The 11,549-nt window shown below is 41.2% G+C and overlaps 2 protein-coding genes across 2 annotated transcripts; both read left to right on the top strand.

Moving 5' to 3' along the window:
- Window positions 1-61: 61 nt before the first annotated feature.
- Window positions 62-2,257, top strand: pigw (phosphatidylinositol glycan anchor biosynthesis, class W). The gene is made up of 2 exons (XM_075486392.1): window positions 62-183; window positions 595-2,257. The coding sequence occupies exon 2, from the start codon at window positions 598-600 to the stop codon at window positions 2,095-2,097; it is 1,500 nt and encodes a 499-aa protein (XP_075342507.1). The 5' UTR covers window positions 62-183; window positions 595-597; the 3' UTR covers window positions 2,098-2,257.
- Window positions 2,258-2,723: 466 nt separating this feature from the next.
- ggnbp2 (gametogenetin binding protein 2) lies at window positions 2,724-11,247 on the top strand. The gene is made up of 14 exons (XM_075486391.1): window positions 2,724-2,811; window positions 3,604-3,733; window positions 5,812-5,892; window positions 6,030-6,283; window positions 6,616-6,714; window positions 8,162-8,275; window positions 8,378-8,587; window positions 8,728-8,902; window positions 8,987-9,175; window positions 9,261-9,396; window positions 9,513-9,638; window positions 9,740-9,888; window positions 9,980-10,192; window positions 10,473-11,247. The coding sequence occupies exons 2-14, from the start codon at window positions 3,641-3,643 to the stop codon at window positions 10,674-10,676; spliced, it is 2,043 nt and encodes a 680-aa protein (XP_075342506.1). The 5' UTR covers window positions 2,724-2,811; window positions 3,604-3,640; the 3' UTR covers window positions 10,677-11,247.
- Window positions 11,248-11,549: the final 302 nt, after the last annotated feature.

The raw sequence follows: 11,549 nt of genomic DNA, 5'->3' as shown, positions 1-11,549 counted from the left end.
TATTCAGAATTCCGAGTAGTCGTGAAAGCGCCACGCATGACGTATCTCAATACGGAAATGAAGCCGCTCTCATGTCGTAATAATCATGGATGGGCTAAGCTCGAGATTTTAAGCAATAAAGCAATGCTGTCAAACAGGTTATGCTATTAACCAGAGTCTTCAAGGCAAGCTCGAAAAGTCGTGGTAAGTTGCTGTCAAATGAACACTCAAATACGTTGTAATAATACGTAATAATAAAACGTAATAATAAGTTAACTGTTCTTAGTGACTGCAAGTGAAATACTATCTAGAAAAGGGAAAAAGTAAAAAAAGAAAAATCTTTTAATCTCGTATTAGATAGTTCTTTTCCGGTGCTTGTGTGCAGCTAATCTAAGGTTTGTAAACAGAGGCTGCTTTAACTGGAAATCAGCACGCAAGGATGTTGGCAGATCATCGAAGTAGAAGACATTTTATAGGTCCATAGCAAACTTTAGGCACATACTGTTACCAGATACCATAATGTTCCAGTGTTAGTGATGCATATTAGCTTTAATTAATGTCTAAATACTATCACGTTTTCCACATATAGTTAATAAGGAACTGCAATGTTTGCAGGTCATGGCTCAAAAGGAACTGAAGGAAGCGTTTATCAGCAATCTCAAAGGGACCAGTTTGGGAGAGGTGGCACTGGGATCATTTCTCACCCCAATGTGCCTCATCAACAGAGGGTTCCTCTTAATACTCTACTATCAGACCAAAGGGACTCTTCCACTGCCCTTTCCATTGACTTCTCATCTGTTCCTTGACTTTTCTTTTCTTATTCTGCCCCTCGTCTTGTCCTGTACCATCCTGAGTAGCATTCTTCTCCAGGTTATCATAAGCCTGAGTGTTCTTTCAGCTTGTGTACTTTGCTATGTCTATCGTACCAGCGGCCATTCTTCTGCTTGTCATCCACAGAAGACTGCCAGCAGCTTCCTTCACAGTCACATCCAGTTCAACCAGGTCCCATTTGTGACTCTCTTTAGGGTGTTCGTAAATATTAAAACGGCCATCAGCATACTTGCTGTAGACTTTAGTGTCTTTCCGCGACGATATGCTAAAACAGAAACCTACGGGACAGGAGTTATGGACTTTGGAGTTGGAGCGTTTGTCTTTGCAAACGCTCTTGTGTGTCCGGAGGCACGGAGGAAGAACATCTCAGGGTCCAAGATTAGTCATATTACAAAGCAGATCCTGTCTGTCTGGCCCTTGTTCGCTCTTGGCACGGCAAGGCTAGTGAGCCTCAAAATGACTGGCTATCAAGAGCATGTGACAGAATACGGTGTCCACTGGAATTTCTTCTTCACTCTAGCCATCATCCGAGTTGTGGCCTCCATGCTTCTGGCGGTTTTACCAGCCAGACTGCTGTGGGTCTTTGCCCTTCTGATCAGTGGAGTGTATCAGTTTACGCTGGAGACATCAGAACTAAAGGCTTTCATTATCCACAACAATGACAGAGAGAAAGACTTTCTGCATGCTAACAAGGAGGGCATCTTCTCTATAGTGGGCTATGTAGCCATCTACCTAGCAGGAGTTCAGGTTGGACGCTATGTGATGCAACCAAGATCTCAAGTTAAAGAGTGGCTCAACATGCTTTGTAATCTATTCTTAGGGAGTTTTGTCCTTTATGCTGCTCTGTGCACAATTCAGACCCTTGTGGAGCCAGTGTCTCGACGATCTGCTAATTTACCATTTTTCCTCTGGACTGTTGCTCAGTCCTTGTTTTTTATGTCCTGCCTTGGTGTAGCTGATATCATTGTACTGTTCTCTAAAAGAATATCTGGCTGTTACCTCATACCCTCATCACTGAATGTGTATAAAAAAGAAGCGGACTCTGACAAAGTTGCTGACAAAAAGCGAGGTGAAATGGATAGACTCTGCCTCGTTCAGGCAGTCAGCAGGAATCAGTTGTTGTTTTTCTTGCTAGCAAATGTCATGACAGGATTGACCAACTCTGCTGTGGACACGCTTAGTTGTAGTAGCTCATTTTCCGTGTGTGTTTTGCTGCTGTACATGTTCACGAATTGCTTTGTAATACATGTTTTACACATTTGTGGAATTACAGTAAAATTCTGGTAAAAACAAAACAAAAAAACTACCATTAGCAAAACTAGCATGTTTATTTGTTGATGAAAAAACATTCAGAATATGTAATGTGAGAAAATGTCATCTATATGCCGATAGTACCCACATAATTGTGCTTGTTCATACAAATAAATGCATATCTTCTGTGTTAAAAGTGAGTGTGTGGAATCTAATATTCTGATAGTCAAATGTTGCATTTGCCTGTGTTACTTTTGCTGTTAGCCACTAATTGTGTCACCTGTCTCACCTACTTAGCATTAACTCTTTTGTAGAGCCATTTATAATTTGCACATTCATTGTCTTATCTTAGTCCTCTGTTTAAGTTCCTCATTCTAAGGTCATACCCACATTTCAAAGATTTTTTTTTAAATACTACAATATACTAAACCATTTTAACCCTGCTCTCTGTACATCATCCTTAAACAAACATCCCTCGTGGCCAACATGAAATCAAGACTATATGGAGGAAATCTAATAAAAGCTATAATACCAACGTTTTAAAAAGGGGTTATCATGAAATGAAAGTGGAAAATCAACTGTTATCTATCGAGGAACAGTTTTACCATCACGTGCGCCGCTGGAGCCCGCACGCATATACGTGAGCAGTTACGTACGGAGGGCAAAGGTGAAACTAGTAATGAAGATTCCGCCACCGTAGCAGCTTACTGTCGCACTTGTTTATCTTTTTAGAGGAACTTTCATTCGAAGGTAAGTTAAAATCAAAACTAATTCTTGTCAAGTGCATTTTCATTTTGCCGAAATTGTAGATAATGACCAATATTGTACGATAAACTGACGACAATGGGTGTTGCTAAGGAGCCTCTCACACTGTTTAACTTTATATTAGCCTAGATTAGCTTGCTAATGTTAGCTTTATGGAGCAGCGATGTTAACTAGCAGGTTAACCAAGTTTGCTGGCATCGATAGGGCATAGTTAACTATATATTTGAACGAATACATGTATAATGTTGTAGCAAACTCAAGTGGATGTAAACTGTGCAATAATATTGTAATTTAAAAACGCCTAACTATTTTTCCAGTTTTCTTCAATCGCATTTGTAAGTTAAGTTAGCTAGCAGGCTAACGATTACTGTTCAGTCACCGGTTACTGATTTTTCGTGCTCAGGGTTGGACGTGACCGTGATTAAACCTGTCTTCGTAACTTAAATTATTTTAGTTAAAACACGTGGAAATGCATTTTATGGGTCAAATGATTTAACCTTTCCCTATCAAGCCTTCGCTTCCTGGGATGTTTTGCTAACTTTAGCAGGCTAAATCTGGGTCAAGCTAATTGCTAGGAAGTCACTGCTGAGGTGTGTGGGACGTTAAATTGTAAATTAAATGACATTTTTGATCGTTTGCAACATGTTGTGATGACAGTCTGAAATAAACCTTTAATACTTTTAACAATAGGAGGTTAGGAGTCCTTGGTGACTTGCTGTAGCTCGGGGTAATTTGTCCTCATTTTAGATTTGATCAGTCGGTCTCCTGTCTACACAGGAGGCAAGCTGCCAAACAGCTGCAACTGGAGGAAGTCATGGCACGCCTGGTAGCAGTTTGCAGGGAAGGGGATGAGGATTACCCGTTTTTGGAAAGACAGATTCCTCTATATATTGAGGACACACTCACGGTAAGTCTGTATGATCTTAATGGTTGGGATAATGGTTTCTGCTGTGATATTGACACACGGGTACCATGTTTTGTGTATTATGTACTGCCAGGGCTGTGAAAATGATCAGTTAACCCCAAGTTTGATCATGATGCTGTGATACACATACACTTCGACAGCATGAAAAAGAAAAAAAAAAAAAAGATTGCAAATATGACTCAAACCACATTTGAGGATAGTTTCCAGGAAAGTATAACTATAGGTTTGGGTACTCTTGTCACTGTAATATGGGGTTAGAAAATGGAGGATTTTAGGCGTCTTTCGAGTCATTCCCCACAGGTGACACATCAAATGTAGATACTGATGTCGGTACTATCAGAGAACAACATTGACAACAACCGTCCATGGACAGACTTCAAAATACATTCGTTTCTGCTTCTTTAAGGGGTTTAACTTCTGTAAAGATAAAGATGGAAGGAACCTTCTGTTTAAAAGCAACATTATAAGTCTTTATGTAGCCACTAAACACTTAACACAACAATTTACATGACATTTGAAAAAACAAATTATTGTGTTTCATCCAACCTTCAAAAATGGATGCAAACATGTTAGTCAGACCAAAACTGTATGAAATAAAACATCTAGAACCCAGGCTAACATACCCTGATAATATAGTTGGGCATCGAATCACTCTTGCATGTATCTTTGTGCATCTTTTTTAAAAAACTGAAGTGTCAGTGTATGTTAATATAGCCAAATTCCCAAATAAAGCTGCTCTCATTCACCTATTTCTTTTGTCAGACAGCTAAAGGAACCAGAAATTTTGACTGAAAATCAGCCCATTGAAATTACTTCAGTCAAATTAAAGGGATAGTTCGCCTCTTTTGACATGAAACTGTTTGACATCCCATATTAGCAATATCATTTATGAAATTTGACTTACCCCGTGCTGCGTCCTGTGAGCCGAGTTTTGGCGTTGACGAAAAAAGGTAGTCCGGCTAGTTGGCTGGGGTCGCAAAAATAAAGCGTTTTGCTTCTCAAAACAATATCCGTTCAAACGAGTAATACATTTGCATCACAAAATCGTTTTGCAGGAAAAAGTCAGACCTCACAATCGCTTGGCACTATTTTCTCTCCCTTAAAATCACTGCGTGCTGTGTAGACCGTGCAGACCGAGCAGTCCCCTGCTTCCGAGCAGCAAACACCGTAACAGGTGCGGCTATCGGCAGGTGGCAGCACGCAGTGATACAAGGGAGAGAAAATAGTGCCAAGTGATTGTGAGGTCTGACTTTTTCCTGCACAATGATTTTGTGATGCAAATGTATTACTCTTTTGAACACATATTATTTTGAGAAGCAAAACGCTTTATTTTTGTAACCCCAGCCAACTAGCCGGACGAGCTTCGTCAACGCCAAAACAAGGCCGGAACTCGGCTCACAATGCGCAGCAGGGGGTAAGAAAATGTTCATAAATGATATTGCTAATATGGGATGTCATACAGCTTCATGTCAAAAGAGGCGAACTATCCCTTTAAAGCCTTTTCAAGTTGTTGCTCTGCTCTGATGAAAATCCTGATTTTTCTTTTTTTTTTCTTTTAATAACCGCAGCCTCATCTGACAAAATCAGCATTTAAGAAACTTGAGGATAACATGTGTGCATTGAAATCAGCTGTACTACATGTACAATGTACCCCCACCATGTATGTTAGATGTAGCAGGGTGTCTTGAACGTTTTCTCACGCAGTCCACGTCGTCGGGATATAATTCTGACAATAGTTCAGTAACCCCTCCCGCGTATGTATACTGGGATAAAGACGGTGGTCCAGTTAATTGGCCAAGTCGAGTTCTAATCGAAGCTCGACTCCACTGTGCATGTGACTGTGCTGACTGACATCCATGCGGTTAAACTGATTTGATCACCTGTAAACAACAGCAGAAAGTCTGTACTAAAGATCCCTTTTTTGGAAGCCAAACTCATTCATCTGCAGTTTGAAGAAAGCTTGGAGGAATGTGGGTATAGCTGAAAAAGATTTTCACCATGGATGAAATTAAAGTTTGAGAATCGGGCATTAATCATTGTTTATCATCACATGTGGTCAGATGGTGATGGAGTTTTCCGACAGTCTAAAAGATGTTGACGGCCATGAAATTAACACCTCTCATTGGAAACAATTTTCACAGGTGAGAAATTTCAATTTTCCACACAACTATGAATTTTCCTTGCTCTTACAAACACAGTGCGGTTTAAAAAGTGCATAATTTACTTCAGCGTGATTTGTGAAAACGTGCTGATGCAAATGTAATCGTCTGGGCCTCAGTATTACTCCAAGTTGAAGCAGGAGGACTTGAGTTTTGCCTTGATGGTGACATCCAGAGAGGTGTATGGTGCATTATCTCAGCTGGTGCCATGTGTGGGCTGCAGAAGAAGTGTGGAGCGCCTCTTCTCTCATTTAGTGGAATCAGGAAACCCAGCCCTGGAGCCACTCACAGTGAAACCAACTGGCATGCTGACCGTCACCAAGGCGTGTTTGGCAGACGCGAAGAAGCTTTACACCCTCTTCTATGTCCATGGGTAAGAGATAGGCTAATGTTTTTCATTTTCTCTTAAAAATTGATGAGGCTAAACGTGTGCGCGCTGGGCACGGCAGCCTGGCTGGACGGGAGCAGCAGCGATATAATTAAATGAAAATAGAAAATTGGAAACCTGACTGCCAAAATCCATCAAAGTGTGGTATCTACTATATACTTTATGTGCAATGTTGTCCCCCCCCCCCCCTTTTTTTTTTCTTCTTTTTTAAATGAGGTTCATGCAGCTTTTAGACTTTTCAAAAACTTTTACCGTGTATTTTTTTTGGGATGAAATGGTGAATGAATCTATATTCTTTGTATATGTTTTTTTTCCAGGTCAAAGTTGAATGACATGATTGATGCCATTCCAAAAAGTAAAAAAAACAAACGCTGCCAGTTGCACTCCTTAGACACACATAAACCTAAACCTTTGGGGTGAGTAATGTGCCCGTTTTCATCCATTTTTCTTTCATCAAGTTGTTGTATCAGAAGTTGTTGTAAAAGTATTGTTGAGAGGCTGCAAGCAAGAAAAAATTGTGCTGGTCTTTATCAACCAATAATAAATGGTTTGCAGAGAATAGATATGGATAGAAGAGGTGTTTAAGACAACATTTTGGGAGTTCTCTTCCTGATTCACTATTAATTTGGGTCCTGGGACTCTGTGTCTCGGTTCTTAACGATCAGCAGCCTTTTTTCACGCATGCCTTTTCAAGCCAGGACTGATGCGCCTTCGTTGCGTATCGTGTCGTGTGAAAATGCACACATCAAGCTGGCATCACAGAACACACCACTAGCCAAGGGTGCTGTCGTCAGTCAGCTGATTCCACGGTGTCGGCTTAATGTCTGAACCGCCTCTGTTTGGCATGAGCGAATGATGTGGAGAGACTAATATTTAAATTTGTGCCATTAAGAGCAAAAGGAGAGTTAAGAGGGAAATTTGCATTTAATTTCAATTCTCTAAGTGACCACAAAATGTCCTCTCCAATGTAATGATGTTGCTTTGTGTCTGTTGGGTGAGTAAATATGTTGCTGGTCACGCATTGTTTTAATGTCAGCTCCAAAGATATGTCAGTAGCCGCTTTCGGACTGTAGGAACCTTTGGCAGTTCTAATAACCTTTTAATCCGCGGGGCCGTTTTCTCCCGTGTTCGGACATACAGGAACTCGGGGCTTTCTCCCTTAGTTCCTATAACTATTTAGCTCCTTCTCCGAGGTCGGGTCTTTTCATAGTTCTATAGAACTAATCTGACAGAGGTGTTTGGTGGTCGGTAGCTACGCCCCATGCCATGCTATCACGGCTAAAATGTTTCCCGGCAGGTGTTTAATAAGTTAACTTACACTGGTCTCATTTGTCTGCAGCGCTCTGCTCTCCTTTCTTCCTTCATGAAATAAAAAAGTATCTCCTGACTCTCTCTGTGAGCTCTTCCAGCCTCGATATTAGACGCCTGATGTGATTGTCCATGATTAATATCACCATCATGCAGACCATAAACACAGTGGCCTCCCTGCTCTCCGTATTAGCTTCTTGGTGGTGTTTTTTCTACTCTCCTTACTTTTACCGTTTTATTTTGTGTTTGAATGTAGCGCTAAACGGCTAACGGCTAACACGTCACTGAAGCAGACGGCTGCGCGCGGCGCATCAGTCCCAATCAGGTCCCGACTCATGTGCGAATGCAGACTGAAACAGTTCCGCTGGGGAAGGACAGTTATCAGAACGAAATTCGAGGAGGGTAGTTCTGATAACTACTTTCTTAGAACGGTCTGTCCGAAAGCGGCTAGTGTGATGCACACTGATGCCAAGTGGCCGACAAAAAACCTCTGCAGGTTTGAGAGATGATCATTGTGGTCTGTGATGACTCTGTCCTGATGATTGTTTGTTGCAGTGGAAGCTGGATGGATGTGTGGGAGATGATGTCCCAAGAATGCAGGGATGAGGTGGTCCTCATTGACAGTGCCTTGCTGCTCGAGACACTGGAGACATACTTGCGTAAACACAGGTAACCTGTCGCATTCATACCTTTTCTTCGTTTTCCTCTGGCAGACCATGTTTTATGAAGGTAAATTGAAATCCATTAACTTAGAAATTCTTTTTTTGACAGGTTTTGCACAGACTGTAAGAATAAAGTTCTGAGGGCATATAACATCTTGGTTGGGGACGTGGATTCCAGTAAGGAGAAGGGCTACTGCGCCGCCCTGTATGAGGGACTGTGCTGTTGCCCCCACGAACGGCACATTCATGTATGCTGCGAAACAGACTTCATCGCTCATTTACTCGGCAGGGCAGAGCCTGAATTTGCTGGAGGCTACGAGTGAGTTATGTTTCAGAGTGAAAGTTGCTGCGCTCATATTTCCCATTTGATCATTTTCAATTTGATTAGATATGCTTTGTAGATTGCATTTAGAAATTCTGATCATGATAAATTTCTCTTCTTGTTTGCTTTTCTTTAAGACGCAGAGAGAGACATGCGAAGACCATTGACATCGCACAAGAAGAAGTCCTGACCTGTCTGGGTATTCACCTCTACGAGCGGCTGCACAGAGTCTGGCAGAAACTACGAGCGGAGGAGCAGACCTGGCAGATATTGTTCCACTTGGGAATCGATGCACTACGGAAAAGTTTTGAAGTAGGTTCAGCTTCATAATAAATGTTAATCAGAGCGTGTAATCTCAATAGCTGCGTCAATATATAATTATTTCCATGCCCCTAGATGGCGGTGGAGAAGATGCAGGGGATCAGTCGGCTCGAACAGTTTGTCGAGGAGCTGTCTGAGGAGGAGAGAGCCAAAGAGCTGAAGCTGGAGAAAAAGAGACAAAAGCGAAAAAACCGTCGCAAAAACAAGTGTGGCTTTGATATCTCTGAGCAGGAGGCAGAGCACAAGGAGAAAATCCTAGATGAGGTAACCCTTCTCTGACATTTTAGGGTGAGTTTAAGACATCATTTCCGGTTTGGTGTTAATTTCATGTCCTTTTGATGTGTTGCAGGGTTCCTTTGAGTCTGTTGAGGGCAGCTGTAAAGCCTGTGGTAGCCATGATGAAGAAGAGGAAGAGGCCAACTGTGAAGAGACTGTTGCCACCAACAGGAGCACCTCCTGTAGCTGCCCTGAAAACACCAAGCAAGGTGAAAATACACACACATTACAACAAGCCTCTAGATTAGTAACAGTCCTTTATGTTCTTGAACATAAAAACAAAAGGTACTCTTTAAAATATAAATATTTTCATCTATTACTCCAGATTTGTCCCCTAACAGCAATGGAAGTGACTGCGGCTACTCCTCAAGTATCGAAGGCAGCGAGATGGGATCACGAGAGGGCTCTGAGGTTGCCTGCTCTGAGGGAATCTGCAACCACGATGAAGCAGGTCAGGTTTGAGCCGCTAACAACGGGGAGTTATTGCAGCTTCTTGTACACGTGTGGTGTCTTTCATGTCTCACAGTCCGTTTTTAAATATTCCATCTGAAGGCGATGACCCAAATGTCCACCACTGTTCTGAAGACAAGGAAGAGGATGGAACAGACAGTTGTGTGGACTGCTGGACTCGTTCTGAGGAAAACACTCAGTCCAAGAGTAAAAAGAAGAAGAGGAAGGGCAAGGGTTTCTGCAATGATCAGGTGAGAAAACGAACTGGAAAGCTGCCTGCAGAATCTTCAGCAACGTATACAAAATATATATCTATTTATATAATACGTGCTTATCTTACAGGGAACAAAGGGCGAAGGTTGTATGTCTGATGGGAACACAGTAGGCCACAATCTGACATCAACACACACTTGTCGAACCAAAGAATTATTTTCCTCCCTATATGGTGATAAATTTGCCAGCATTGCACTACGGTTACCATGGACAGGACATCAAAGGAGTCTCAGCTTTCATGTGAGGCCCCCAGAGGCAAATATAAGTCTTGTGGAACTTCTGGTAAGAGAGAAATATGTATGTAATATGTTTAAATCTCTTCTTTCTTTTTTTTTCCCTTTCATAACCAGTTTTACCCTGACAGCTTTGGAGATGAAAAGTAGTAACTAATACTTTCCATGTTTTTCTATTCTACTTTCACATTATGCATGACTTATAGACTATTTTAGGGGTCTTTGCTGTGAACAATATTGACATGTTTTATTCATTTTGAATCGGTATTAACACATTGGCTAGATTCAGGCTCTTACAGACTCTGTACTTGGTTGTGTTTTTTACACAGGATGATTCAGAAGTGACTTCTGATGAAGAGAGCTGTCTGACGCAGGATGAAATCCAGGCATTTTTAGAAAGAAACCAGTCCTTCTACAACAACCGCCACCAGTACCGACAGCTACTGAAGGAGAAGTTCACCAACTACTGCCATGCCACCGAGCGGAGTAAACCAGTCTGCGGAAAATGGTTTGCCACAACCAGCGTCAATTAGCTGCACTAATGACAATTTCCCCTGGAAAAAATTAAAACACTCATGACCACTGCTGCAACAATGTTAGAAAAGCTGCATTTTGGGGGGTACCTTCGGTGTCTTGTTCAGTCATTTCTCCTTTTAAAGTAAACGTGATTCTTACTTTCACCTTTTCATTTTTCTCTCCTTTGCACTTGTACACCAACACAGTTTTTCATCTCCCTTCTTGGCCACTTTCAAACCTGTAGTTGTGCTCTTTGACCAAGCCTAGCTATTTGTTGTTGGTCTTCTGTAGGGTTTTTTGAGGTAAACGCACAGTGGAGTCAGAAATCAGGCTTTGCAAGCTGTGATATTAGGGATGAATTGTAGGAGTCTTATTTTATGATTGTTCTTTGTTATGATTTTGTTTCTATTTTTCTCCTTTGTGACACTTAAATGTAGTGCTAAAGGTTGTACCATTACATGTGTACAGAAATTCTAAATATAAAGATTTTACAGAGAATAAACATCCAATTGTAATAAGGTTTTGGGTGTGATGTTAAGAGCGCAATGTGAAAAATTTACTAAATAAAGAATATTTATTAATATGCAATATAGATTTCTTGTTTTTTGTTTTGTTTTTCCCTGATCTTGAGCATATTCATTTTGTTTTATTCTTAGGATGTATATATGCCAGTTAATTAATTCAAGTCGTTTTGGTTTTTATTTACACAGAACCATTTTAGCCGTGTGATGGTTGGCCTGTCCTTAGGTGATGATGTTTTTAAAGTCTATAGTCCAAGTGTTAAGAACGCTTAACATTTTTATGTAAGTTTAAGGATCCCCATTAGATGGCGGCATGTGTCCACACAGCACTATATGGCTCAAAAGGAAAGTGGGAGGCGATGTGAACCA

The sequence above is a fragment of the Odontesthes bonariensis genome, chromosome 16 (genome assembly GCF_027942865.1).
Source record: "Odontesthes bonariensis isolate fOdoBon6 chromosome 16, fOdoBon6.hap1, whole genome shotgun sequence".
In the NCBI taxonomy this organism is placed as follows: domain Eukaryota; kingdom Metazoa; phylum Chordata; class Actinopteri; order Atheriniformes; family Atherinopsidae; genus Odontesthes; species Odontesthes bonariensis.
The sequence above is the reverse complement of the archived record's forward strand: the minus strand, read 5'-3'. Positions and strand labels throughout refer to the sequence as shown.